At 43.5% G+C, this 24,880-nt stretch overlaps 2 protein-coding genes and 1 long non-coding RNA gene across 5 annotated transcripts in view; 2 read left to right on the top strand and 1 right to left on the bottom strand.

The window, feature by feature from the left end:
• Positions 1 to 24,880, top strand: part of DOCK2 (dedicator of cytokinesis 2) — a 404,233-nt gene that overhangs the window by 192,757 nt on the left and 186,596 nt on the right. The window lies entirely within an intron of this gene.
• INSYN2B (inhibitory synaptic factor family member 2B) lies at positions 1,574 to 23,093 on the bottom strand. Of its 3 annotated transcripts, none has more exons than XM_029942887.1 (4): positions 21,244 to 23,093; positions 20,056 to 20,130; positions 4,365 to 4,597; positions 1,574 to 3,845 (listed from the first exon to the last, which is right to left on the bottom strand). In XM_029942887.1, the coding sequence occupies exons 1-3, from the start codon at positions 22,587 to 22,589 to the stop codon at positions 4,411 to 4,413; spliced, it is 1,608 nt and encodes a 535-aa protein (XP_029798747.1). In that variant the 5' UTR covers positions 22,590 to 23,093; the 3' UTR covers positions 1,574 to 3,845; positions 4,365 to 4,410. The 3 variants fall into 3 exon arrangements, with proteins under 3 accessions (XP_029798747.1, XP_029798748.1, XP_029798746.1); XM_029942888.1 differs by having other exon boundaries at positions 1,574 to 2,441; XM_029942886.1 differs by having other exon boundaries at positions 1,574 to 4,597.
• Positions 13,935 to 16,851, top strand: LOC115294847. The gene is made up of 3 exons (XR_003910181.1): positions 13,935 to 14,314; positions 14,979 to 15,121; positions 16,661 to 16,851. It is a non-coding gene; the product is annotated as an uncharacterized LOC115294847 (long non-coding RNA).

Raw genomic sequence — 24,880 nt, 5'->3', positions numbered from 1 at the left:
CAGATCTTTTCATCACAGCCATGCTTTATCAGCATAATGATCATAATAAAACACCTATGCTTCTTGGGACTTAAAAAAAAAAAGAAATATGGTTTTAGCATATAGCAAGTTGCCTTGAGCAACTTGAAATGAAAGCCTTTTCAAGCAAAGGCCATATTGAGACTTCTGCTCAGCTAATGAGGAAGTTGAAACTGCCAGTCAGAATGGGTCTCAAGTTTAGTGTCAGTGGTTCCTAGAACTGCTCTGGGCCCTGGGGTCTCATCGACCTTCACATATTGCACCCACCACTGCATTATTCCAGCATGACTTTCCCAAGTGATTGCTGTGAGCCCTTGGACGACTCATGGAGCCTTAGTTGACTGGCTCCTGCTGAAAATGGCAGGGACACAGCTCTTGCAGTGTCTTTCACCTCAAGGATATTTATTCCATGCAACAAGGATCTTTTGTTTCTCAGAGTGCTATGCTGTGTTTAATATACATTCATATTCTTTTGGATCACTGAGGACTTTGTCACTTAACAATTCATTCTCATGGTCTTAATGAAAGCAAGAAGAGTTTATTCCTCCTTATCAATACCATTTTTTTGAGAAAATCTTAAGCTTGTTTCTGAAAACTTCCTGCAACTCAATGAAGGCATCTTGCATCTTCTCTCCCAATTTACTTCAACCAGCAAATGAATGAATATGCAGTTATTGAGCACCTGTTGTGTGCCCTACATAGTGCTCAGGGCTTTTACTCACTTCATTGTCAGACAGCCTTGTAAGACAAAGGTTATGTTCAGTATTATAAGGAGTCAGAGGCTCCCAGAGGTTAACTTTCCTGAAGTCACCTAGCCAAAAGAAAGTGACAGAACATTAACAAACCCAAGACTTTTGATTCTGTGCCCAAGACTCCTCCCACCTTAAATTGGTAAACAAGCTGGCTTTAGATGGCTCCTGGACAATGCAGGGGGAAGAGTGGAATCACATGATGGGCAAGTTGTTTTCTTTTCAATTCTCTCTCAAACATCCTGATTAGTCAAGTAGAAAATGTGTTTGGTGTTAAAGTGACTTTGGCATGTGTTGAATATTTGCTAATCTTCCTTTTTAACAAAGAGAGCTGGTCTCAGGTTTAACACCTTTAACACTCAAAAGTCCTAGCAAGAATTTAATAAAATTATTTTGATTTCATCTTCTATTTTTGAAATATTATATTGATTTCCTTATGGTAGTGATATAAAGTTGCTTTTTAAGGAAGAAGATTGTAGGAAAAAACATTGTTAAGTTGAATAAATTATAGTTCAGGTATATGGACACAATAATGATAAAAATTATGAAAGCATATCCATCTAAATGAACTTAGAAACTATTCCATTGATTTAAATGTCCTCCTTCACTCTCAGGACATGTGGGGGTTCATGTGATCCTTGTGGCACTAAATTGTAAATGTGTTCATTGTTTATCTGTTTTCCTGGACCACAATAAGCAGTGATTATAATGAAAACTATCCCTGTCACTAGGACTATTCAGGGATCCTTCTTAAGTTTAAATTGATAACCCAAATCAACCCAAGCTAGTAATGGAGTCTTAAAACCTAGGAAAAATACGTAAGTTTATTGCAAAAGATAATATCCCATTTAAAACAGTTTAGAAATTTACAAAACCTTACGTTGGTACACAGTCTTTAAGAAGGTGCTCTATAGATGAGCTGGCATGAAGTTCCAAGTATAGTGAGTACCTAATTTTTAAACTACAGAGAAAGCAGCGACACAAACTCCTGCAACTTAAGTTGATATGAGTCTTTTTCCCTTAATTTTTATAAAAGTAATTTTTGCCAGATTAATATCTCTCCGTAAAACCATAACCTCAAGTACAGCATTTCTGTAGAATAGCATGGTAGATGTTACATCATATTTTACAAAGAAGTGATTTCACATGGTAGATGAGTATAGAGGTTTGGCCTATGTATCTGTGTTGTTTGAAACATGGAGATGACCATGTTTTGTGTAGCAGGAAGTCGTTAACTGAACCCATTTCCCTCCTAACTATTTTGAAAGTCCGATATTCAGAAGAGACCTTTCTGGTTTCAGGCTGGTGGCCTGTGCAGTGCTATGTTGTGCTTTGGTATAGAATTATTAGAGACTCATTTGTCTTTTTGTTTTTGTTTTTGTTTCTCAGAATGTCAGTATTTTCCAGCCCCAATTTCATTTAATTCAGTTGAGGCTTTATCTCAGGCCCCTCACTCAATAGAAGTGTATGACAAGGTGGGATTCATTACGCAAGAGTTGGATTATCCTTTTGTGTGTATCTCAGACACTTCTTCATTGTTCCAGGGTAACTTTGGCAAATGATCCAGCTCAGCTCTGGGTCATTCTGCTCACTTTGATGTTGGAATGTGCACAGAGCTTACAAAGTAGGTAGAGTAGGTGTTTACATCTCCATTCAAGAGTGGACAAACAGGCTCTGAAAATTTAAGCAATTTGCCAAAGGTTAGTGTTATAGACTGTTCTGTCGCCTAGGTCTCTTAATTCCGGGAACAGGATTATTTTCATTTTAGCATGCTACCCAAGAATATAAATTAATTTGAAAATTAGCGTAAGCAAAGCAAATTAAGATGGAAGCTCTACTATGAGATAAAATTATATAAGAGATCCCGAATGATTTTGTCTTATTGGATTATCCTCTGTGCTGTTCTTTTCCACTGTTGGGGCCAACTGAGAGTTGATTGTGTGGATACAGAAAGATCTGTGGCTTTTAGCCAGTGGTAGCATATCTTATTGAAATGTGACTTCTTAAGTATGACAAGTGTATTTATCTTAATTCCAACTTAGTGTTATGTATTCCGGTCTCATTTTGTGGGTTTAAACATTACACTAGAAACAGAATGAGAACATCTTGAATGACATTCCAAGACTTAAATAGTGCAATCCGAGACTCTCTGCCAAATTTCTCTCTCACTCTCACTGAAATAGCTTTGTGCACTGCAGCACAGTGACAGGGAAAGGTGAAGCTGTCGGAGTGGTTTGTTCAGTGAGTCTCAGTTTGCAGTGGGGGTACGTACATCCCACGTGCACTCTGCAAAGACTCTAACTCAGAGACCTGATTTTCAGCAAAGGGGATTATAAAATGCCTTCTTCACAGATTGCATGTTGAGCTTTAGGATCCCTTTTCTAAGCAGCATCAATGCAACCACAGGCTGCTGGAGAATTTAATGCAAAGGAATGCAAGCCTTTCCAACCTACCCCTTATCCCCAAGAGTATGTAGCAATTAATTATATTATTTTTAGTTGTTTGTTCAGCCATGCAAGTTTGACTGGACCCACATGTATGAGGGTCTTGCCAAAAGAATGAGTCAGACTTCAAAAGAATTCAGACTTTGGGAAGGAAAGGTCTTTAATACTAAAATGGAAAAAATATATATCCTCATCCCCAGTCCTGCTGCTTCTTCAATGAGGTGACCATCACCTGGTCATCACAAGGGAAATTGTGTAGATTAATATACTTTGGAACTTATCTACAAGGCTCTTGCCGGGATGAATGAACAAGAACCAGTATTGTTTTATCTTAGTCTTATGTTCCTGGTGAGGTGAAATGGACAAACAGGCTGCTGGATCTCATGGTCTTAAATATTGCAGGGACTGTAACTGTGGAACCTTGAAGTTCAAGCCCAAACCAGGTCCCACCTATTTGCCAGCGGGTCTCAGCCGCAAGCTGAGAATCACGATGGTTTAAGGCAGACCGTGCAGCAGCTGTCACTGTAGCATAGCCATACCAACAATTCCGTACACCCTGCCACATCCTCACTCCGCCACAGACTGGAAAGCTCGCTAGCATGAGATGACACATCCTTGATTTGGGATCTAAGGGCTAATTAAAAATGAAAATTACCCAGCCCACCAAGTGATCTTGCATTTTTATTCCCTACCCGCTTCTGTTGTGCTTATGTTTGCCAATATCTTAGAGAACTGCCAGTTTATGTTTCTAGTTTTTTTTTTTTTCTGGAGTATCTGCTTATAACATGCCTCTATCTTCCTGTTGTGCCCAACATTTTTTTTCTTTAGGGATGATGAACTCAGGATGGGAAGGAAGTGCTTAGCATCATGGAGGTCTTAGAAGATGTGATGGGTTTTTGCCCGTGGTAGGAACCTAGGCTCTCAAACAAGGATGTGAACTGGTCACGTGGGACAGGGAACTAGGCAAGTGATCACTCTAGGATCCATGAAGTCCTCAGCAAGTGTCACTCATTCAGGTGAGACTAGTGGTCAGGTGTCCAGCAGCAGCTAAACCAGCCCTGGGTCTTTCCCATTTTGCAAGTTGAATGGCTCACCACCTGGGGCCTGTGCTAAGAAGTAGAGAGAGGAGGCCTGAGGGCAGTGGTTTCCTCACCTTGGGGAGGTACTTGGGGAGGGCAAAGGGAATGGACCCAACAAGCTCAGATCCACCAGAAGCATTTCTTCTTCACTTTCTTGGTTTTCCTCCTTAAGTCCTGTTTTTCAGGGACTGGAGGCTCTGCTGGGGACTTTGGTGGGGGAGATGCCTCCTCAACTGGTTCCGCTTCCTCCAGACTCTGTAGAACTTCATGAAACCTGCCTTCCTGCTGTCGAAAATCGTATTCTACACTGAAAAACACAGAGGAGAAGGAAGGAAAGTAAATTCAAATCAATACATATTGATTTAGCATCACCAAGTATCTAACTGACATGGAAGAGCATAGGCTTTGAGGTCAAGTCCCAGTGCTTAGATATCTGCTGACCTTGGAAAAATTGTGTCACCCCTCTCAACTCTAGTTCCTCATTGGTTGAATTGGAACCTGTAATGCCTTCGTTTTGGGGATGTTCTTAAGTCTAAATGAGACATGTAATATGACAGCCTAATAGATGTTCAGTAAATATTGCTACAATCTCTGTCTCACATTTATTTAATGCTCCTAATTGTTAATTCTTTTTACACATTTTGTATGAAAGCTGCCTCATTATAAAAGATTTCAAGAATACAGGGGAATATACAAAAGAACTGACTCAGTTTCCTCATCAATAAAATGGACACAATAATAGCAACTTTCTCAAAGGCTTCCTTTAAAATGAATATATATATTAACCAAGTGAGAGAATACATAGGAAGTATTTAGAGCAGTGCCTGGCATGTAGTAAGGCTTCCATATTTGGTACTTCTATTACTGTTGTTATCATCATTATTACCACTGTCACCACAAATACATTATTTGGATACAGACTGGACTCTCCAGAGGGGGCTCACCTGGGTCCCTGACAGGGGGGTTGCCTTGCTTCTCAACTTAACAATGTGTCTTGGAGAGCTTTTCATCTACTCACCATATAATATTCCTCAATGTAAACTTATTTAAATAATTTCCTTTACTGGGCATTTCCTAATATTCATTTTTTCTTTGCTATTTTATTTGGGTTTTGGAGTTGTTAATGTACAGGTTTCAATGTATTATCTGTACACAGGTCTGTGAGCTAAACATGATGCATTTGGGGACCAGGGTTCCCAGAGGCTGAGAGAGTCAGAGGCCTGGGAGTACAGATGCTCTCGCCTGTTCATAGTGGGTACTCATACTTCCTTTTCCCTTCTGGGCTTGAGAATCAGGCCTGCAGGTATGTTAGGGTTTGTCAGCTTGACTCATAACTCGGGCTCAGTTTTCCCAGAAGCTGGAGAAGGGGGCCAGAAAGAAGGAATCCTGCAGATGTCCCTGAAGGGTGTGCATGCGCTCCCTCTGCCCTTAATTGTCCACTTTCCTCCCTCAGATATTTACTTATGAAGGAGTTTCCAGTGTCGAGATGCTTATAAGAAGGCTCTTAAGCTCTGAGCTGTGTTTTTACCTGGTTTCATTCTAGAGGCCTCAGATGGCCCAAGATGAGTAACAGTGTAGGAGTGTGGAAAGTGGAGGAAATGCAGAGTCATGGAAACAATGCATTCTCCTTGCTTAGCATGACGGGAAATGGAATTTTTCATATTAAAGATGAAAGACCCCACATTGCTTTGTGATGTGATATGACTGTCCAAAGCCTTTCTACTAGCAAGGGATGAAAAAGATCTGTCATTAAAGGGATACTTGTCCTAATCTACCATCCCTATATCACCTCTTGGAAACCCAGGATCAGAGTAAGTGCTGCTGGAAAGCCAAATAATGATTGTCATGCATAACTAATGAAGTCCCCAAATGGGCATTCTGAGATGGAAGAAGCTAAAGAGTCAGAAGAGCCAGATGGCATGTTTTGTAGCTAGACGGATGGGGTGTCAGTGCTTAGGGAATATTGGGAAGGTGTTTCTGGTTATTTCGTTTCTGTAGTTTGGATAAACTTCACACAGATTTTCTTCTCCTTGGTGTCATCCTTTCTTTTTCCATTCCTCCGTGGTCTCCTCTATAGAGATATACTCCTGGCTGGGTGACCTACATAATGGCTATGTTTTTCAAAGCAAAGCTCCACAACTGATTAGCTGTGAGATCTTGGGGAAGTCATTTCTTATTTTTAAGCAGTTGTGTCCTCATCTGTAAAATGAATACGGTACCTACTCATAGGATTTCAGTGAAGTTTGAATGATATAATGCATATACAACACTCAGCTCAGAGCAAGGCATCAAGTTTTCAATCAGTTCTTCAACAAATATTTTTGAGTATCACCCATGTGCCAGGCCCTGTGCTAGGTGCTAGGGAAGGAATGGTAGACAAGCATGATTTCTGGCCTCCTGTTGTGGGTAGTCCAGTGGCTCTGTGTTCTCAGTAAATGCTAGCCAACATCAAGAGCTATTAGGGGCATTTTGGTCAAAGCCCAGGATATGCCAGGTCAGTGAGCAGAAGCATCCACAGACTCAAACAGTGAGGCTTTCCCTCCAGGATGCAGTATCAGCATTGTACTCCTCTTTGTCTCTGGGCCTGGGGTGAATTTTTGTCTGTACTACCTGCATCTCACTCTCCCCTGTGGAAACTTAAAGAGATGGATTTGGAAGCTGGGGAAGAGTTGTTCAGCAACATCTGCATTGCTTCAGGGGAAGCATTTAAAACAGTAAGTTGCAAACTCTGATTCTTACCCCCTCTAGCACTAGTTCACAGGCAGGGAACATTCACATTCACAGTTCTCCTAACTCCTGAAATATCCCTATCCTTCCCCACAAGGCACAAGGAGCCTAGATAGAGCCCAAGAAAGTGGGTATCCTCTACTCATTTCAGGAATTTCTTTTGCTTTCTGGTATAGGATATTTCATCCATCTATCTGGTCAGCCAGCCAGCCAGTCAGCCAGCCATTTATCTAACGAATCATCCATGTGTCTATCCATCCATTCATATATCCAACCACCCAGTCATCCATCCTACCTACCATCCATTCATCCAACCAGCTGGTCAGCCAGCTTATCCTGCTCTGGGCCTGACACTGTGCTCAGTTGCAGGGATAATAGTAAGAAGACAGTTATGGTTACTGCTCTAATGGATCTTACATCCCAATATGTGAGGTAGATGGTTAAACTAACAGTTGCTTTACAAATATGATTTGCATTTATCTCTACTACCCCTACTTTCCAACTCTTCATGCATATAACTCTACCAAATGATATGAACATACACATAAACTGATCTCCTTCTTTTCCTCATATGTAACGTTTCTCTGACTTCATAATTCAAACAAACAAATGATAACAACAACAAACCACCTGAGTTTGCCAAGACTCACAGTTGTGTCCTAATACCAATTAGAAGATATAATGCTCTGGGTGATTTCAGAATGTGTATAAAACTGGCATGCCTGGGGAGAGAAGAGCCAGGAATCAATGTAAACTCTGTCTCTTCATCACAATTTAAACTTCAGTACAATATGGAGAAGAGAACAGGGACTCTCGAGTTGAACACTCCTGGGTTTGAACTGAGACTATACTACTTACTGGCTGGGTGACCTTGGGCAAGTTGCTACTCTTTCTAAGACTCAGTTGAAAGAGATTATAAAGCTACCTTACTGGGTAGTTGCGTAGATGGAACAAAATAACAGATGAAATGTCCTCACATAGGATATGGTCTCTGCCCACTCCACTCTTCAATAAGTTCTTTTGTCTTCCTATCTTAGGGACTGAATGCCTTACCACTCTCACCTTTAGCTCTTCAGTAATTGTACAGCTTGTGGGCAGCATGATTCTTCCCTCCTCCCCTCTGTATACATTCAGGGAAGAATACACTCTTTATGTTTCTATGGAAACACCACAGGGCTCCATTATAATCATTAGGGCTTAGGGAGCTCCCCAACCCCCTCCTGCAACAGTCCACTGGTCTTGACAATTTAAAGGGGATTGGCAGTGACTTTCTTTTCAAGGCCAGACAAATAGCAGAGTATAGAGAAGCATGTATGCTTTGGAAAGAAATTGATTAATGTTTTTTAGGCCAAAGCAATTTATTAACATAAAGGAAAATTGTCACTTTTCTTCTTATTCATCTATCTGACAAACTACTGTTTAGTTTGGAGGGGAGGAGAGGGAGTATATTTTGTTTTGGTAGCAACTACCTAATAAATAGGCAGGGGAAGTGCCCTCTCTCATCTGTTTTTATTTTGAGGCTGAGTAGAGAAGAGGAGATACCCCTTAACTTCCTACTTATCCAATCCACACCAAGTTGGCAACTTCATGAAAAGGGGAATAAGCTACGTACTTGATAAGAATTCAAGTAAACTCTTAGCAGAGAGTACTTTGTAGATTGATATCAATGTAGGACACCAGTAACTTTTCCAACCTCACCTCCGCTTCCTCCCTTCCTCTTAATCTCCCTAGCCTGCCGCTCTTGCCATCTTCTGTCACTCATATTCCATACGGAGGAGAGAAATGTTGAGTGCCTAGTTTGTGCAGAGCTCTGGCTCACAGTTGGGGCCAAATGGTGGTCAAGAAATTGTTACAGTATAGGATTCAGGACTGGAGCCATTGAGATAGTCCAGAGCACTCAAGGTCTGTAAGGTTAGTCCTCTGAAGATGCATGGAATACCTAATACCTGGTTCAGGGATGTGGGCACTGAGGAGTTCACTAGGGAGCCTTAGAGCCCTTTCCATCCAAGATGACTGTACATGGCACCACACGGCATTGAGAAAGTGAGCTGTATGTAAAGCAGGAATGGAAGAGAGCTTTCAGGTTTTCCTCTTGAGGGCACCTCACTAATCTAGCTGAGAGATCAATGCTTCAGCTATCATGCTAGGTGAAAAGTAGAAGGATGTTTTTCTAGGTTATTGGAAGCAGTGAGAATGCTAAGTCATGGCTTGCCTAGAAGAAGAACTACTGAAAAGCAAGAAGAAGATAAATCCATAAATATATAAATAAACAATAGAGCTGGTTTCTGGATGCAGTATCTTGGCTAGGCAAACTAAAGTTGGGTGAGCCTAAAGGAGATAAAAGTTTATATAGAAACAAACAGTAGAAACCTCTTACTTTTATATAGCACTTTCAAACTGTAAACATTTCAGATCTGTGCCTTTATTTTACACTTAGAATAGCCCAGAAAAGATGGGAAGATTGTTATCCCCATTTAGCTGACAAAGAGGTTGGCAAAGGGAAGTCACAGCATGAATTATGATCAGAATATAAGCTGGTCTCCTGATTCCTAGTCCTTTGTTTTTCCCAGAGTGGGATCAAATGTTAGCCTGGGGCTTGTCTGTTACTGGGGGTCTTAGTCCAAGAAGAAGAAAGAATGCGAGGACCTGCGCCACAGTAGGTGAGAACATACGGTATTTAAGTGAACAATAATAATTACAATGAGGAGGAGTCAGAAGGCAGGGAGGAGGAGGAAGTGGAGGGAGAGAAGGGGGTAGAAAGAGAAGAACTAGTAGTCATCCATATTGTTGACACTATACTGCAAGTTCAGTAATCCTTACATGTCTTTCTCACAGCCCTGCAGGATAGATATTAACTTCATTTTACAAGCAAGGAAACTGAGGCAAGGAGAGTTTAAATATGCTGCCGAGAGCATGCACTAGTAAGTGATAGAGCCAGGATTTGAGCCTCCTTTGTCCAGCTCCAAAGTTTATGTACTAAGGTATTTTGCACTGAAAGAACATAATAGTCTTTGTCTGTGTGAGATCCTAGTTGCCCAATGTGTATGGGGTAGGGGTGGCGACCAAGGCCCAAAATGACCTCACATCTCCCTGTGGCACCAGACCTAACCTGGGGCTGGGCTGTATGGAGGGCACTTTATGACCCTGTTGACTAACACACCTTGTAATAGTGCATCTTCTTTTTTTGTTTAATTAGAGAGAGAGAGAGAGAGAGAGAGAGAGAGAGAGAGGACAGGGGGAGAGAGAGAGAGGGAGAGCTTAAGAGAATCTTAAGCAGCCTTCCTTTCTAGTGCAGAGCCCAACACAGGGCTCAATTCCACAACCCTGGGATCATGACCTGATATGAAGTCAAGAGTTGGATGCTAGGGGCACCTGAGTTGCTCAGTTGGTTGAGCGTCCAGCTTCGGCTCAGGTCATGATCTCACGGTTTGTGAGTTTGAGCCCCGCGTCGGGCTCTCGTGCTGACAGCTCAGAGCCTGGAGCCTGCTTCAAATTCTGTGTCTCCCTCTCTCTCTGACCCTGCCCTGCTCACTCTGTCTCTCTCTGTCTCTCAAAAATAAATAAAAAACATTAAAAAAAAAAGAGTTGGATGCTAAACTGACTAAACCATGCAGGTGCTCCCATAATTGTGTTTCTAGATGCAGAGCAGTTCTGCCCATAATGCTGCATTCCCAGAGAGGATGGGAACCTCCTTAGGAGGCAGCTTACTCAAGGTAATATAGGGGCTCAGCAATCTTGGGTCTGCTGTAGGCTACAGTAGTCTGTGGTGGCTTTTTGCACTTCCTTCTTAGCAGGTGAGTCTTGCTCTTTTATAAAGAGAAAGGGTGATAAGCCACTGCCATAAACCATACACTCCAAGCAAGTTGGCTGAGAAATTAATGATCCACAGCATCTCCCTGAGGATAAAACATCTTCCAAACCCCTCTCCACTTCTTCATCATCTCTGTGCATCAGAAAGCTTCTGTAGCCCCTCTTGCCATAGAATCCAGGTGCACCACAGATTTATTGACCTCCTGTAACTTTCTTTTTTAAAGAATTAGCTGTAAGAATCAATGAAATCAGTGAGGATAGTTTGGTTCCTATCCACTTGGATAAGTCACGCTGCTTTGGAGAGTGTCTCTGGGGAAGAATTACAGTCTGGGAAAGTAGGAGCTTTAGTTTGTTTTCTCACCCCCCAACCCCCTCCCCACACCCCACCCCCAACATAGAAGGTATTTTGTTCTTAAAACTTTCTTCTAAGGACTAGTTTGCTCATTATTTATAGGGTATAATTTCAAGCTTCACAACTTGCATCCACGTTAAGTTGGCAAGGGCACCCCTGCTCCTAGGGCATCTGTCTGGTGATGAGTCCTCAGAGAATTGTGGATGCTCTTCTTGGTACATAAATAAGCAGAACCAAGCTGTTAAAATCTTCACTGCTGATCACTATCTATGAAAGAAATCTGTGCTCTGCGTTATGTGGCTCTGTGTCAAGAAGGCCTTCATGTTAGACCTTCAGAAACAGAGGATCATCTCAGAACTTTAACATATATTCATCGATTATATAGGGTCAAAAGGTAAGAAGGGCAGGAAATCTCCTGAACACAGGATTGGTTGGAGCTCTGGCTCCATTGACTCTTCGACAAGTCTTCATGTAACGCCTCTGAGACTTCAGTTCCTCATCTACCGAGTGTTAATAGCTATACCCTTATTTTAGGGTTGTTGGGAGTCCAAAATGAGATGATACATGTCCAGTGTTTAGCAAAGCACTTGGCACCATGCCTGGTTCAACAAATGGTAATGATTGTTACATTAGCTTGACAGAGAAATAAAGATTGGGTCATTCTGTGTTCAACTGTGGCCTCCATGCCAGAAGCCATCTATTTGTTATTCCTGTGAAATTCTCAACTTGATTGATTTTATATTTATGGCATGTTTCAGCCTCTTTAGCTATTAATGCATTAAAATAGGGTTTCATTTTTATTTCAGATAAATTGCCCATGCTATAAATCCTACTTTCTCCCTGCATTCTACAGAGAAGAAAGGGATAAAGTTACTGAGAGAAACAGAGGCTAGAGGCAAAAGTCTTGGGGATCAACCTGCCAGGGCTCAGAGAAATTTCCACCTATACCCCAAACTCTGTGTCTGTTTCCTAAAGAGATAGCTTGAGCCATGTTTGGGGCAGTTGTTTAGGGGAAGCTGGGTGGTATTGCTGTAATGTTTCCTTTCCAGTGTTTGCAATAAGTGCCTCTCAGTCTGTACTGAACTCTGGTGAGGGCTGCAAGTGCATCTGTGGTTACTAGAAAGAACAGATATGCTGGGGAATTTATAATATTTCATTGCAGACTTCACTGCTGGCCAGAGGGAGGACTGTGGCTGGAAGGCAGAGAAAGTTCTCACAGTTCACCCGGCTCCACACGGGAAGAGCATCAGAGGCAAACAAAAGGAAAAATACTAAATAATTTAAGTGGAAAGTTGGTTACTAAACCCACAGGCCCGGGGACATCACATTTCTAGTAAAGTAAGGCCTTTTCCTCTGGTCAGGTAATAGCTCTAAGTAGTAGGCCAAGACCCTGTGGCCAGAAAGCTTTGCCACAGAAGGAAATGCAAGGAAGATGCACAATGCTGCTGAATGCATGACCCTAAGTGGCTCACGTAGTTCTCCAGAACCTCTTTCCTTGGTAAGGTGCAGGCCTGGCCTGGCTTCTCCTGCAAGGCACACAGCTGTGAGACTTTAGCCTGTGTTCCAGAGAGGCTCCTCCTGATGAGCTCTGAATATCAAAACTGTAGGGGAGAGACACCGGGAATGAGGGAGCTGGTTGCCGGGTAGAAAGGGAGGTGCTCGCAGAGAATCTCCTTTTGAATATCCTTAACATCTCTGTCTGGTTCAGAATGAGCTGTAACAGTGGAGGAATCAATAATGGTAAAAATGCAGCCCATGGCCTATGAACTTGAGGAAATGGTGGTGGAGGCTTTTGGCATTCAATGTAATGCAAATTACCTGGTTCAGAAGCATGGGGTAACTCCACCCCTCTCCTGAAGAGAGAAAGGTGGTGCTGGGCAGCGGCACTCTGCACACCCACCCTACCTAGTGTTTGGGATTGCTCCTCCAGGACTCACCAGAGGATAGTTCCAAGCATTTGAGCTCTTGGCTTGAGACCAGAATTGGACTTTAATTGGTCTTAACCTTACCGGGAGGAGGAATGTGGGCAGGGATTGCCATTTCATTCCCCATCTCAGATGAGGCCTGAGGAGCTGGGAGATGTAGCAGGAAGGAGTGACTACAAATAAACAATAAACCCCCGGAGAAATGAATAAGGCAAGCCTGGACCTCAAACTGGACTGACAGAGACTCATTTTCCCTTTTCACTGGAAACAGGAGGCCCACAGAAATTCCCCTTACTCTATGAGCTAGCCTCCTGACCTCCTCTTCTTTCTCATTGTGTCCACCCTCACTTGCACCCCCTACCTAGGTCTGTATATGACTACCTAAACCTATAATTGGAAAGGTAAGTCATCTTTCCAATGATGCATTTAAGACAAAAACTCTTACTGGGTTATTTTTTTAGCAATAATTTTCTATTCAAGGACATGTAGGCTGTTTGTCACAAAGTGTCTAGTAAATCAATTGCCACCCCCTCTTTTCAAGACCCTGATTTTACCTAACTGAATGTCTCTCAAGCTATTTTGGGATCAGACCTTCCCAGAAAGCTTGCTGTAACTGCAGACTCCCATCCTCCACCCCATCCCTCTTCTCCAGCTGGATTGGGAGTGAAGACCAGCAACCAGTAACACAAATACCCAGGAGACTACCATACAGGTGTCCATGATCACCATCTGAGAACACTATTGAAGGCCTGAATCTTCAAAACAAGCCCTCACAATGCCCTTGGCTGAGGAGAATTCAGCCAGGTAACATTCTGCTGACACTCCTCAAATAGGTCTGACTCTGAAGGTAGTATTCTGTGGAATCTAGCCAGCAGGTCCTAGAACAGTATCCCAATCTTGTCATTACTAGCTTCAGAGTAAATGCAAGAGTCCCTCACTCACTTGTTCCCAATTGCCTAATATGAGCACTGTGCAAGTACCTGAGCCTCAGTTACTTCATCTACAAAATGGGAGCCTTTCTATCTGTCTCACGTGGTTGTGAGGATTACAAGGGAGAACAAAAAGTATTTATAATGACAAGTAATAATAGAAATTCTCTTCTTATTTCTTTCCCCTGATTTTCTTTCCAGCCGATCCCTGCCCTCAGCTAGCTGTCATAGTTGCACAAATCATCAAAAAAAAAAGTCACATAACTGACCTCCAATTAGATGTGAGTAGTTTGTGAATCATAAGGGTCTAATCTGGTTGTATTATTATTGCTGCTGAAACAAATCACCATACATGTAGCAGTTACAAACAATACCAATGGTACTCTCAGAGTTCTAGAGAGTCAGAGTTCAGAGGTCCCCAGAACTGTAAGTCATGGCGTCAGCAGAGCTCCGTTCCTTCTGGAGGCTCTGTGAGAGGTCTGTCCCTTGCTTTTTCCACCTTTCAGAGGCTATTCACATTCTTTGCTTGTTGTTACCTCTCTTCACCCTCCGCTTCCTTTGTCGTATCTCCTCTGACTCTATCTCCTGTTTCCCTCTTCTCTTTATAGGGATCCTTATGATTAAATTGGGCCCACCTGGTCAATCCAGGACACTCATCCCATCCCAAGATCCTTAGTCACATCTGCAAAGTCCATTTTGCCATGTGAGGTAACATATTGACGGTGTCCAGGAATTAGAATGTGGATATCTTGTGTGGCCGTTAGTCTGCTCACCACATTGGGTTTTGATAGTTTACCAAGAGAGACTGCAGATCTCTAATGTCTTAATCTCCTCTCCCAAAGAGATCATTGGGGCAGGTCAGGTACCAGAGAAGGGAGATATTGAAGCATGGAGGGGGTTTGTGGTTTGCCACAAATCAAACTTTGCCTTTTTTTCTTACCACAGCCAGTACGAAGTACTGGGCAGTAATGTTGGATGGCCATGATGGACGAGGATCTCAATGTCCTGTGAAATTGCAACAAGCTCTCTGAGTCATCAAAGGAAGATTTGATTAGGTTCCATCTTGTTGAGAGTATGTAGCATTCCAGGTATTTGAAAATTGACAATCTTGGTACTACATTCATTTGTATGACTCAGTTCAAAAATATCTGCTGAAGACTGACTGCATAGAAGCCTTCCTTCCCTAATAAGAACATTTCATTAATTAACCAAGGGTAGGGCCACACACAAATGGAAATAATGGCACTACTTTTGGGCAATCTAAGTAACTGTCTCAAACCCGCCACTGCTTTTTATCCTTGTTCCAGTCAGTAACTGTTCCCTTTTTTGACAAGTATCTACTGAGAACCAACTATGAATGAGACACTGGCCCACAACTTTGAGAGATTAGCCATTTACTGAAGGAAAGAAACTCATCAACACTACATCACAATGCAATAGGATAAATGGCATAGCAGAGGGACACGCAGGCCCTGAGGGTCCTCCACAGGAAGGAATGTAAGGTTATCCAGAGGAGCAACATGAGGAAATTCCCAGACAAAGCAGGCTGGAAAAGGCATTCCAGGAAACCAGGGGACTTGTACAGAGGCACCGATGTGTGATAGAACACACAATATTTGAAGCTAGCCTCATTCCCTGTGCCTGGGGAGAAATAGGAGACCACGCAGGTGAGAAGGTTAGTATCACATTCAAAGGGCCTTGAAAAATTAGGTAAATGCAACAGCAAGAACCAGGAGAAGATTGTTTAGCAGGGGAGTGATATTAAAATTTTACTTTTAGGGCAATTTAGCGATCTATGTGGAGGATTACTTGGGATGGGGCAAAAGGGCAAAAGGAACCAATGGCAAAAAGATGAGGTAGCATTCAAGTGACAAATGATGAGGGCCATGACCAGAGAGAGAGGCTGAAGCTAAAGGGGATGGCTTTAGCACGTAGAATTAGCAGCCCGTTTGATGTGTGTTGTAGGGAATAGAGTGAGGCAGTGGGGACTTCAGTTTATGAAGCCATGGTCAGTGGTGTGAGCAAAATAAGTAATAGGGAGAAAATGAATTTTGTAGGAGAAAATAGTGTGGTTGACAAATGGTGAATTCAACATGGTTTTGAGATGCTAATGTGGAAATATCCACAGGTAAACACAGAGAGAGAGCGCGTGAGCTAGAGAGAGGAGAGAGAGCGAGATGACAGGCTCATGGAAAGGTAGGGAAGGGTGGGGTCACAGAAATAAGCTTCAGACCCATGAGTGCAGTGAAAGCCATGCAAAGAGGCTAAGGATGACAAGAGGCAGGGGATGGCCGTCCAGCTAGACGTCCAACAAACAGCAGGCTTCCTGTCCCTCTCTGCTCCCCAGCACCTTTCAAACCCCACGTGGCCAACCTCTCTTTTTAGCCATTTCAAATGGTAATTACGTAGCCTGAACGTTGTTTCCATATCCTAGACAACACACTTAGCTGGGAGGAGAGAATTTTTTTTCTGAGAAAGACTTTCTATTCTTTTCCTAAAAATATCTGAGACATTTTACAACTTAAACCAAGCAGCTATTTTTCCTGGGATCTACATACAGAAAATAAATGTATGATTGGTGTAACCGAAGACCTCCAAAGAGGCTCTGTGATTTTTCTTTTTTTTAGAGTGGCCATGGCTGTGACGATGAAGTGCTAGAAAAGCAGAGAACAAGTGAGGGGTGGAAGAGGGATGTGGCATGGAGGGACCCCAGGCCCTTGAGAAGAGGAGAAGGAGTTTATCCCTTGGCACATAGGACAGCGTTTCCCCGCTGTCATCCTTCATGCACTGTCTTCAAGGCCTTTGTGAAACTCCCCACACCAGCTGCACAATTCTTTACTTGAGTTTTTTTTTCCTTTTTAAATAAATTCACTTTTTAAACTTGAACATTTATATAAAACAAGTAATATCACTTTTAAAAATGGAGACCTGTATCACCTACAATGAATATAGGGGGACTAGTTTTCAAAGTTAAAAACTTAGGTAAAAAATGTAAAATGATTACCTTTTGGCTGGATACTGTTGCTTGCCTATGGCTATGAACCTGGGAGCTGCTCTCTCTTGGCAAAGGCGTGTGATAAGCAAATATCAGAAAGGCTTTGAAGGTATTCTAGTACCAAATTCAGATTCCCCCACCCCCAGATAATCAGAAGGATTGAAATAAATTTGAGAAAAGGACAACCTTCTCACCAGGTAATTCAGTGTTATCTAATGCTGGTACCGCAGGTGGCATTCACTCAATCCTTTGAGTAACTTGTCCTGGGATTCATACTAAGGAGAGGTGGGGAGAGTGACTGGGGACTGAACAGCCTGGAACCACTTGAGGCATCTAGAGGCAATTCCCACACTCCTGCGTTGGTACCTATGGCAGTCACATTTCCGAAGAGTCTATTCTGCCTGCTGGATAGATGCCCCTGAGAGCCCCTGAGACCTATGCACGGAATCTGTAGGCACTGGTGCTAGTGCTGTTCTCCTTGGTAAGGTAGGGTCTGCCAGAATAACCCATGGTAAGAAGAAAGCCAAGGAGGTGTGGGGTGGGAGCACCCAGAAGGCCCTTAGAGCAGGGAGAATGAGTGGGATAGAACTGATGACCTCACATGTCTTGACAGAGGCAAGTAGCATAGCCATAGCCTTTGGCTGATGGAGCCACTTGGAAAACCTTATGTGTTGCTAACTTAGCAGCAACATCTCCATAGAAGACCCAGCAGGCGACCCATCATGTGCCCATGTGCTTTAGATACAGTGATGTGCACTGGGCCCATCCACCATCAGGGAGAGAGACTGCAGCTTAACAAGGCCTTAGGATGAATATTTCACATCACTTATTCATTAGTTTGTAAGATTTGACTTTCCAGGACATAACACAAGGTTTAAAGTCATTTGAAATGTTAAAAAAAAAAATTGACAACTCTCATCTTCCCACTGTTACTCTGATGGAGATGTTGTTGTGATCTCTGCTTTCATCAAATTAATTGCCCATTCCTTTGCAATGGCTTAGATTCAAGACCGTAGATGCTGTTCGGGAGAGTAGTCTGCTTTTGAATGGTAATAAGAGGCAGATGCATACAATGGCTGTTCCTGAAAAACTGGAAAGGGATGTGTGTGTGACGACCTGCTAACCCACCTAAGAGTGTAACTTAATTTAGAATGTTTGCTTGGGATGTTTGAAGTAAGTACTAAAAAAATGCAAACATTCTCAGACTTGTTAGAAGGTCATAGTTTAGCCAAATATTGCCACTTTCAATTTAGCATAAAATATCAGAATGTCAGAACTGAAAGGGACCATAGGGACCATCTAATTAAAGGCCCTTATTTTTCAGATGAGGAAACTCAGAGGCCAGAAATGATTTGCCCAAGGCCAGGCCATGAAACTCACAGTAGATTGGGAAATAACCACTTGTCCTTTTCACTTAGAGAACTAAAGAAAAAGTCGTCTTAAGATAGTAGAAATACATTATCTGCTGCTGAAAAAAAAGAGGTTATCCAAAATTTAAATGGAGGTTAGTTAAAAATAATTCTTCTGGTTTATGATGACTAGTTTTTTGTCCTTCCTAAATGTCTCGACATTTGATAATTTTTTATGTGTGTTTATTTATTTTGAGAGAGAGAGAGTGAAAGAGAGAGAACAAGTTGGCGAGGGGCAGAGAGAGAGGGAGAGAGAGAGAGAATCCTAAGCACTGACAGCACAGAGCTAGAGGTGGGGCTCGAACTCACAACTGTAACATCATGATCTGAGCCAAAATCAAGAGTGGGAAGCTAATCAACCACACAACTCAGGTGCCCCTAGACATTTGATAATTTTTGTCCTTCTAGTGATTAGAAAATGTGCTGAAGATGGGGGCTATAGAGTGCACTTAGAAAATGCCTGAGGCCTTGTCTGAGTGTAGGGGCCTCCTGATTTCCAGTTCCAGTACCCCTCTGCCCACCCCCAATCCCTTGTTAGGATGAAATTTCAGGATTCTGCTAAAGAGAATGAGAGATTTTAAAAAGCCCCTGGCAACACAGTTGGGCTTCAATTTGCTCAGCCTTTCTCCTCTGAGATAGAAAAGTAATAGAGAGAGCAAAACTGGTATAGTTTAGTCAAACAAAATTAGATGCCATCAACTGAAATGACTGCTTTTGACTACTTTTCTACTATGCCACCAAAAGTGAACTTCTTGTTAAGGAGGCATTGATCTTTCCAGTAATAACAGTAATAAGCCATTGAATTTGTACAGAAGTTTGCAGTTACAAAAGACTTGCACATATCTGGTTTTATTTGCTCCTCACACCAATGCTTAATAGGGATCATTGTTCCCACTGCATAGATGAGGCCACTGAGCCCCAGGTAATTTAGCAGGCATCAAACTTGTCAATTTTGCCTTCAAGTTTAGTGTAGTTACCACTATATGATTTTTCCCATCGACCACTTAAAAAATATACTTTATTACAGCAACCTTATCCTCTGTCAGAGGGAAATGATGTACTTAGTAATGAACACAAAGTGCTTAGCTCGATTCTTGACACATAGTGCATGCTTGGCAGGTGACTGCTACTGTTGAGGAAGAGGCAATGTGGTGAATAACTGAGATCATAGGTTTGTCATCAGAAAGATCTGGATTTGCGTCCTGTGTCTGACGCCTTCTGTTCTCTGAAAATGTTTAATGCAAGCTGGGTCACACGGCTTCACTTCCCTAAGGACAGTAACCCCTGCCTCACAAGGTGCAGTTGTGAAATGAGATACAAATATGCATGTGGAGCTGAGGGTGGTGCCTATACCTAGCGTACAGTAAATGGAGGGTGAGTCAAAGGATTTGCTCATGGACCTTATTGTAAGGAAACAAAGCAATGTCTGCCTTGGAACCACATTTTAACATTTCCTAATTAAACACCTTGTTTTTTCAAAATTTTCAAGCTTTCCAAGGCTAGCTGTCCTTGCCTCTCACTTGACTTTCCGTGTCTAAGAGAGTTTACAAGGGTGTTTGTCCTGTGGCCCCCACAGCTGCTGTGCTCTACAGAGCAGGCCTCGGTTGTGGCCAGGTACCTGTATATGATGCACGCCGTGTTCTGGCAGGTACTGCAGTTGTTGAGATCTTGGCCAGTTCGATAAAAGTTGCGCCTGCAAGATAGAGCATTTTCTGGATAAATCTGTGGGCAAAAGCCCCATGGGATGCACACATTCTAGCTGTGGTTTCCTACAGCATAGCATTGTCCTTCTCTTTGGTAGCAGTGTTCTGGAGTTGCATGACAAATAAAGAAACAAGAAAGCCACGATAATAGGACCTCACATTTCTAGAGGGCTTTATAAATGTTTAAGCACTTTCATTTCTGAGGTCTTCTTCATGCTGACAATAAGCCTGTGAGATGAGTCAGTTACTCTTACCCCCACGCAATAGGTAGGGAAACGGTTTGCATACGAGGAAAAGAGGTGAGATTATTAAAACTTTTGACCATGTCATTCAATGCATTTCTCTCTATCACTGTACTGCTTCTCTCATATAAGGCAGTGTTGGTTCTGATTCATATCAGCAAATGCCAGTTAATTACTTCTCTCTTCTACCCTTTTGCTGATTAGCTTTGGTCATTCCTTCTACTCATCTTTAGGAAGAACTATTTTAAAGGCCAAGCATTCCACACCTAAACAAAAGACTGCCTTCCCCCTCCCCAGACTGGTGCTGAGTCAACCGGAAAAGTATTTTGTGACTTCTTTCCTCTTTGCAGAATTGTGATCTTATTTCAGGTCCTACTTAGCAGATCGGTAATGGACTGGCCAGATCCATCAAAGTGGTTGGTGGAAGGGAAGGTCAACATTACCCTCAAGTCTTTCGTAACAAACACACAAATAACCAAAATACTCTGCAAATACAGCACCTTGCTAAGAGGATGGAGTTGGGGGGGGGGGGAGTACTTGTGTGCTCATTTTCTCCCATGATTAACTGGCCCCCTCTCTTTATAAAAATAATTTCTGACCCTGTTGTTTCATTGCCCCCCTTTCTCTAGTCGGTTGATATCTGGAAACAAAAACAAATGGCAATGTAAAGCCACCAAAGCCTAGAAATGAATGAAACCCATTTGCAACAAAGAGAGGTCATTGGTTATGATTTGGAAAAACTGTAAGACCTCAAAAGACTTGGAGACATTTTATTAACAGACACCAATGCTGCCTCTCTGCCCCTGCCCTGGCAAATGACTTAACTCAGTAATTTTCAATATAAAAAAAAATTCACCTTACCCTTCTGTGAGAGCTCGAGCTTTCTCTAAGTCTTGAATTACATTCAAAAGGACTTTAATCTTCTCTTGGTTCGAGTGCAGAGATTCCTCCACAGACTGCAGCCTGCCTTGGAGATCACAGAGATCAGCCCGTGCCTGGTGAATTGAATTAATCCCACCAGTTTCTCTGCTGCTGTGAAGTGTGGTCTCTCTCCTTGGAAGAGGAGATGGGAGGTGATTGTTCCCTGAACAGTTTTGAAAGTCCAGGGTGTCTGACTGGGTGGGGTTCTTTGCCATCTGCTCCTGACACACAGGGACAGATTTTGACACACTGTTAGTTTTGGGTGACAGCAGATCCTGGTGATTGTTACTCGGCGAAGAGCAGTCTGAAGCCCCTCCTGGATGGGCTGGCTGGCTGTGGGAGCCTGGTGAGGGGGAGCGATGAGTCCGTGGAGGTGAGGGAACACATGTTTCCTTTGACTGAGATGACAATGGTCCAAGGTCTTTGTCATCAGAGTTGTCTTTGGGCAAAAGCAATTCCGGATTAAGTTTTCCTGTGCCTGGCATGTGGCTGGCATCGCTGGTGGCATTTAAGCAGGAAGGGGATCTTTCTGAATCTGATAGTGGCACTGTTCTCCCATCTCCTGGACACATGTCAACCAAAGGGTGAATGGGGTTGCTTATATCACCTGACCTGTCTGGGCTGAAAGTGGACTTTCTAGCTACCCAGGGAGGACTGTGGTAAATATCATCGGGGACCTGAATGGCAGCAGTTGCTTTCTCTGAGGCCCTCCAAGCCCCTGCTTCTAAGCATATGCTAATAGGCCCATTGCTTTGCACCTTGGACATTCTAGGAGGAAATGGATGAGACCCTTTGACCCTTCGAGGCCCATCCTCAAGATGCTGAGCCAATCTTAAGTAGGCAAGGTCAGAGGACACAATGTCCTGTTCAGACAGGTTGCCGTTGACCTGGATGGCACTTTGGGATGCTGTTGGCATTTCTACCAGGGACTTGCTGGCTGTCAGTCTCTTCCTTTTGAAAACTGGGAAATGCTTCCTGAGACTGGGGGAGGTTTGGATCGCAATGTTCCGGAAGCCCCCTGCCTTCTGGGACCTGGGGAAGGAGAGTGAGTAGGTGGGGAGGTGATGGTGCCTGGAGGCTTGAGTCTTGCCCATCGCTGCTGGGTCCTCAGAAGTCTGGACGTCAGCCTCAGCTAGGCCAGGTGGAGTCTTACTGGTCCCATCTTCCTTGAATCGAACCTGTTGAGATTTGCTCCTGCGGTGGTGAGGTTGCTTCACAAACTCCACTGACTCTAGGCTGTTACGCTTTAGAAGCACAGGCCGCACTTTCATATTTTGCTGGGCCATTGAGCCTCAGTTGAGAGGATTGGGACCATACACTTCTCCGGGGCACATTTCCTTAGGTCTTTGGAGCAGCATCTGATGATGGCATCTCAGACATGGAGATCTGCCATCCAGGATGAAGCAATCCTCTCCTCCATGTATGGGAAGCTCTGTTGGCCATTCCCAGACAGTAGATTCCACTTGAGAGCTAGCCGTAATGCTCCCCCTGCAGTTAAAATACTATTTCATTGCAGTGATAATTGCCACTTAGATAAACAATGAGTTAGGCTAATCATTAAACATCTGATCTACCAAGAGAGCTGGTGGGCTGTTTATCAAGAGAGGCTGGCAGGCGGTTCTGATCCTGGAAGAAGCTTGCTGTCTTGAACAAAAAGACAACAAAAGTACCATTTAGGGGATAGCGCCAGACTCCCAGGGTGTGAATTCCAAAAGAAACCTGCTACGTCTGGAACATACAGCTTCCTTTCCTGGAGCATCAGTTGCCACTGTAAAACTATAGGAAACTTAAACACATCTTTCCATAGCATGTATGCAGGCAGGGGAATCAGTGACCCGGAAGCTGGCTTCTTTGATGATACATGATGCCCCTGAGGGAGCATCCCCATTTATGTCAATCACAAGTTCCTCCTTGGGGGCCATTGTTTTCTTTCATGCTGTTTCCCTTTTGGTCACAAAACTCAGAGCTGTGTGACCAGGACAGGACTGAGGCATCCGAGCGCATTCAGAGGGCAGAGTCCCTGTCGAAGTGTCTTGGCTGAAGTTCACATGCAGGCAAAGTGAGCCACGTCTGCAGCCTTTGGGAATTTGAGTGAGAACGGAGCTCACTGGGTCCAGGGGCGGGGGTCTGAGGCCTGGCAGTCCTGCCAGCAAGCAAGGAGCGTCTGAAAGGGCAGAGAGAACAGTTGTAACTGAGAATGAAGTTTGGACCTGGGTTTCTCTCCAAATACCAGCACCCTGGCCGGCCTAGTGCTTTCGAGTGGGTGCTCTAGGAGTAAGTCAGCGGCGGCAACCACCTTGTGGCCACAAGGCCTGGGAACACCACGCCTGTCTGCCCGGACCATTTCCTCCTCCCCCTCACTCCCAGGCACCACTCAGCCAGCTCCCCTTCAGCTTTGCAGTCCCAGCTTACTTGCCACTTCCTCAGGGAGCATTTCCAAGGACTCCTCCCTCATACACACCTTCAGTGCTGGACCACAGCAGGACCCCTGTGCTGCCTTCTCAGCACATCTTTCATAACGCAAACTGCAGTCGTCCTGAAATAACCTTTTGTATTTGCATTTATTTAGGTGTGTCTTCCCCACTAACCCATAGGCTCCAGGATGGCAGGGAATGGAGGAGTCTTTTTTTTTTTCTAACTCCTTGGGTATTTCCAGCCTGCTTCTAGGCTCACTTTGGGTGCATAATGAGCATTTGTTGACAGAGCCAATGGCTGAATAAAGGATCCCCTGGAAGCAAAGGAGGCCTGGGCATAGTGCAGAGGTCCTAGGGCTTCCTGCCAGTGCAACAGGGTGCTGAGTTCCCTCAGCTTTGACTGTAACGTTTACCTAAGGACAAGATTTTCCTCTAATGTCTTCATTTTTCAATTGCTTTCCAGGAGATAAATGTGCATAACATTATCCATGGAAGGTGTACTTTGTAGTAAAAACAGTTACCATTTATTGAACACTTACTTTCACCATACCCAGGCCTTGGCATGCATTAATCATAGTAGCTCACATGCACTAAGTGCTTACTAACATGCCAGGTGCTGTTTTAAGCACTTTGCAAGCTATAACTCATTCATTCCCTACCCTAGAGAGGTGGATACTATCATGTGCCCCATTTTACACCTGAAGCTGAGGCCCAGAAAGTTTAAGTAACTTGCCCAAGGACACACAGCTAATGGTAGCAGCATCTGAACTTAGTCTGTGCTGTTCACCTCTGTACTCCATTGCCTCTCCAATATTGAATCATCTGACTTAATCCTTAAAACAAACCTATGAGTGTTGGAACCCCTGTTAGACTGAGGAGGAAACTGAGGTTCAGAGAGGGTAGTGTTCAGTGAAGGAGTTGAGATGTGAGCCTGGGAGTTCACGATTCCAAGGCCTGAACTCTTACCCCTGAGGGTTTGAAGTTGTCCCCGTGGGGTCTTCCTGATCTGTAGGGCAGGTTTTAACTGCGATTTGAGAACAGAGTTTGAAGGCCTGTGCAAGTCTGAAGAGGTGCAGGGGGCTGTCCCCTGGTCTTGCTCTGGCAAAGAAAATCTGTTTTCTCTAAGTCCAGTGGATCCCACAACACTGGGATGAGCCAAGTTT

This window comes from Suricata suricatta, chromosome 6, assembly GCF_006229205.1.
Source record: "Suricata suricatta isolate VVHF042 chromosome 6, meerkat_22Aug2017_6uvM2_HiC, whole genome shotgun sequence".
NCBI classification, from domain to species: Eukaryota; Metazoa; Chordata; class Mammalia; order Carnivora; family Herpestidae; genus Suricata; species Suricata suricatta.
Note: the sequence above shows the minus strand (reverse complement) of the source record. Positions and strands in the feature narration are given on the sequence as shown.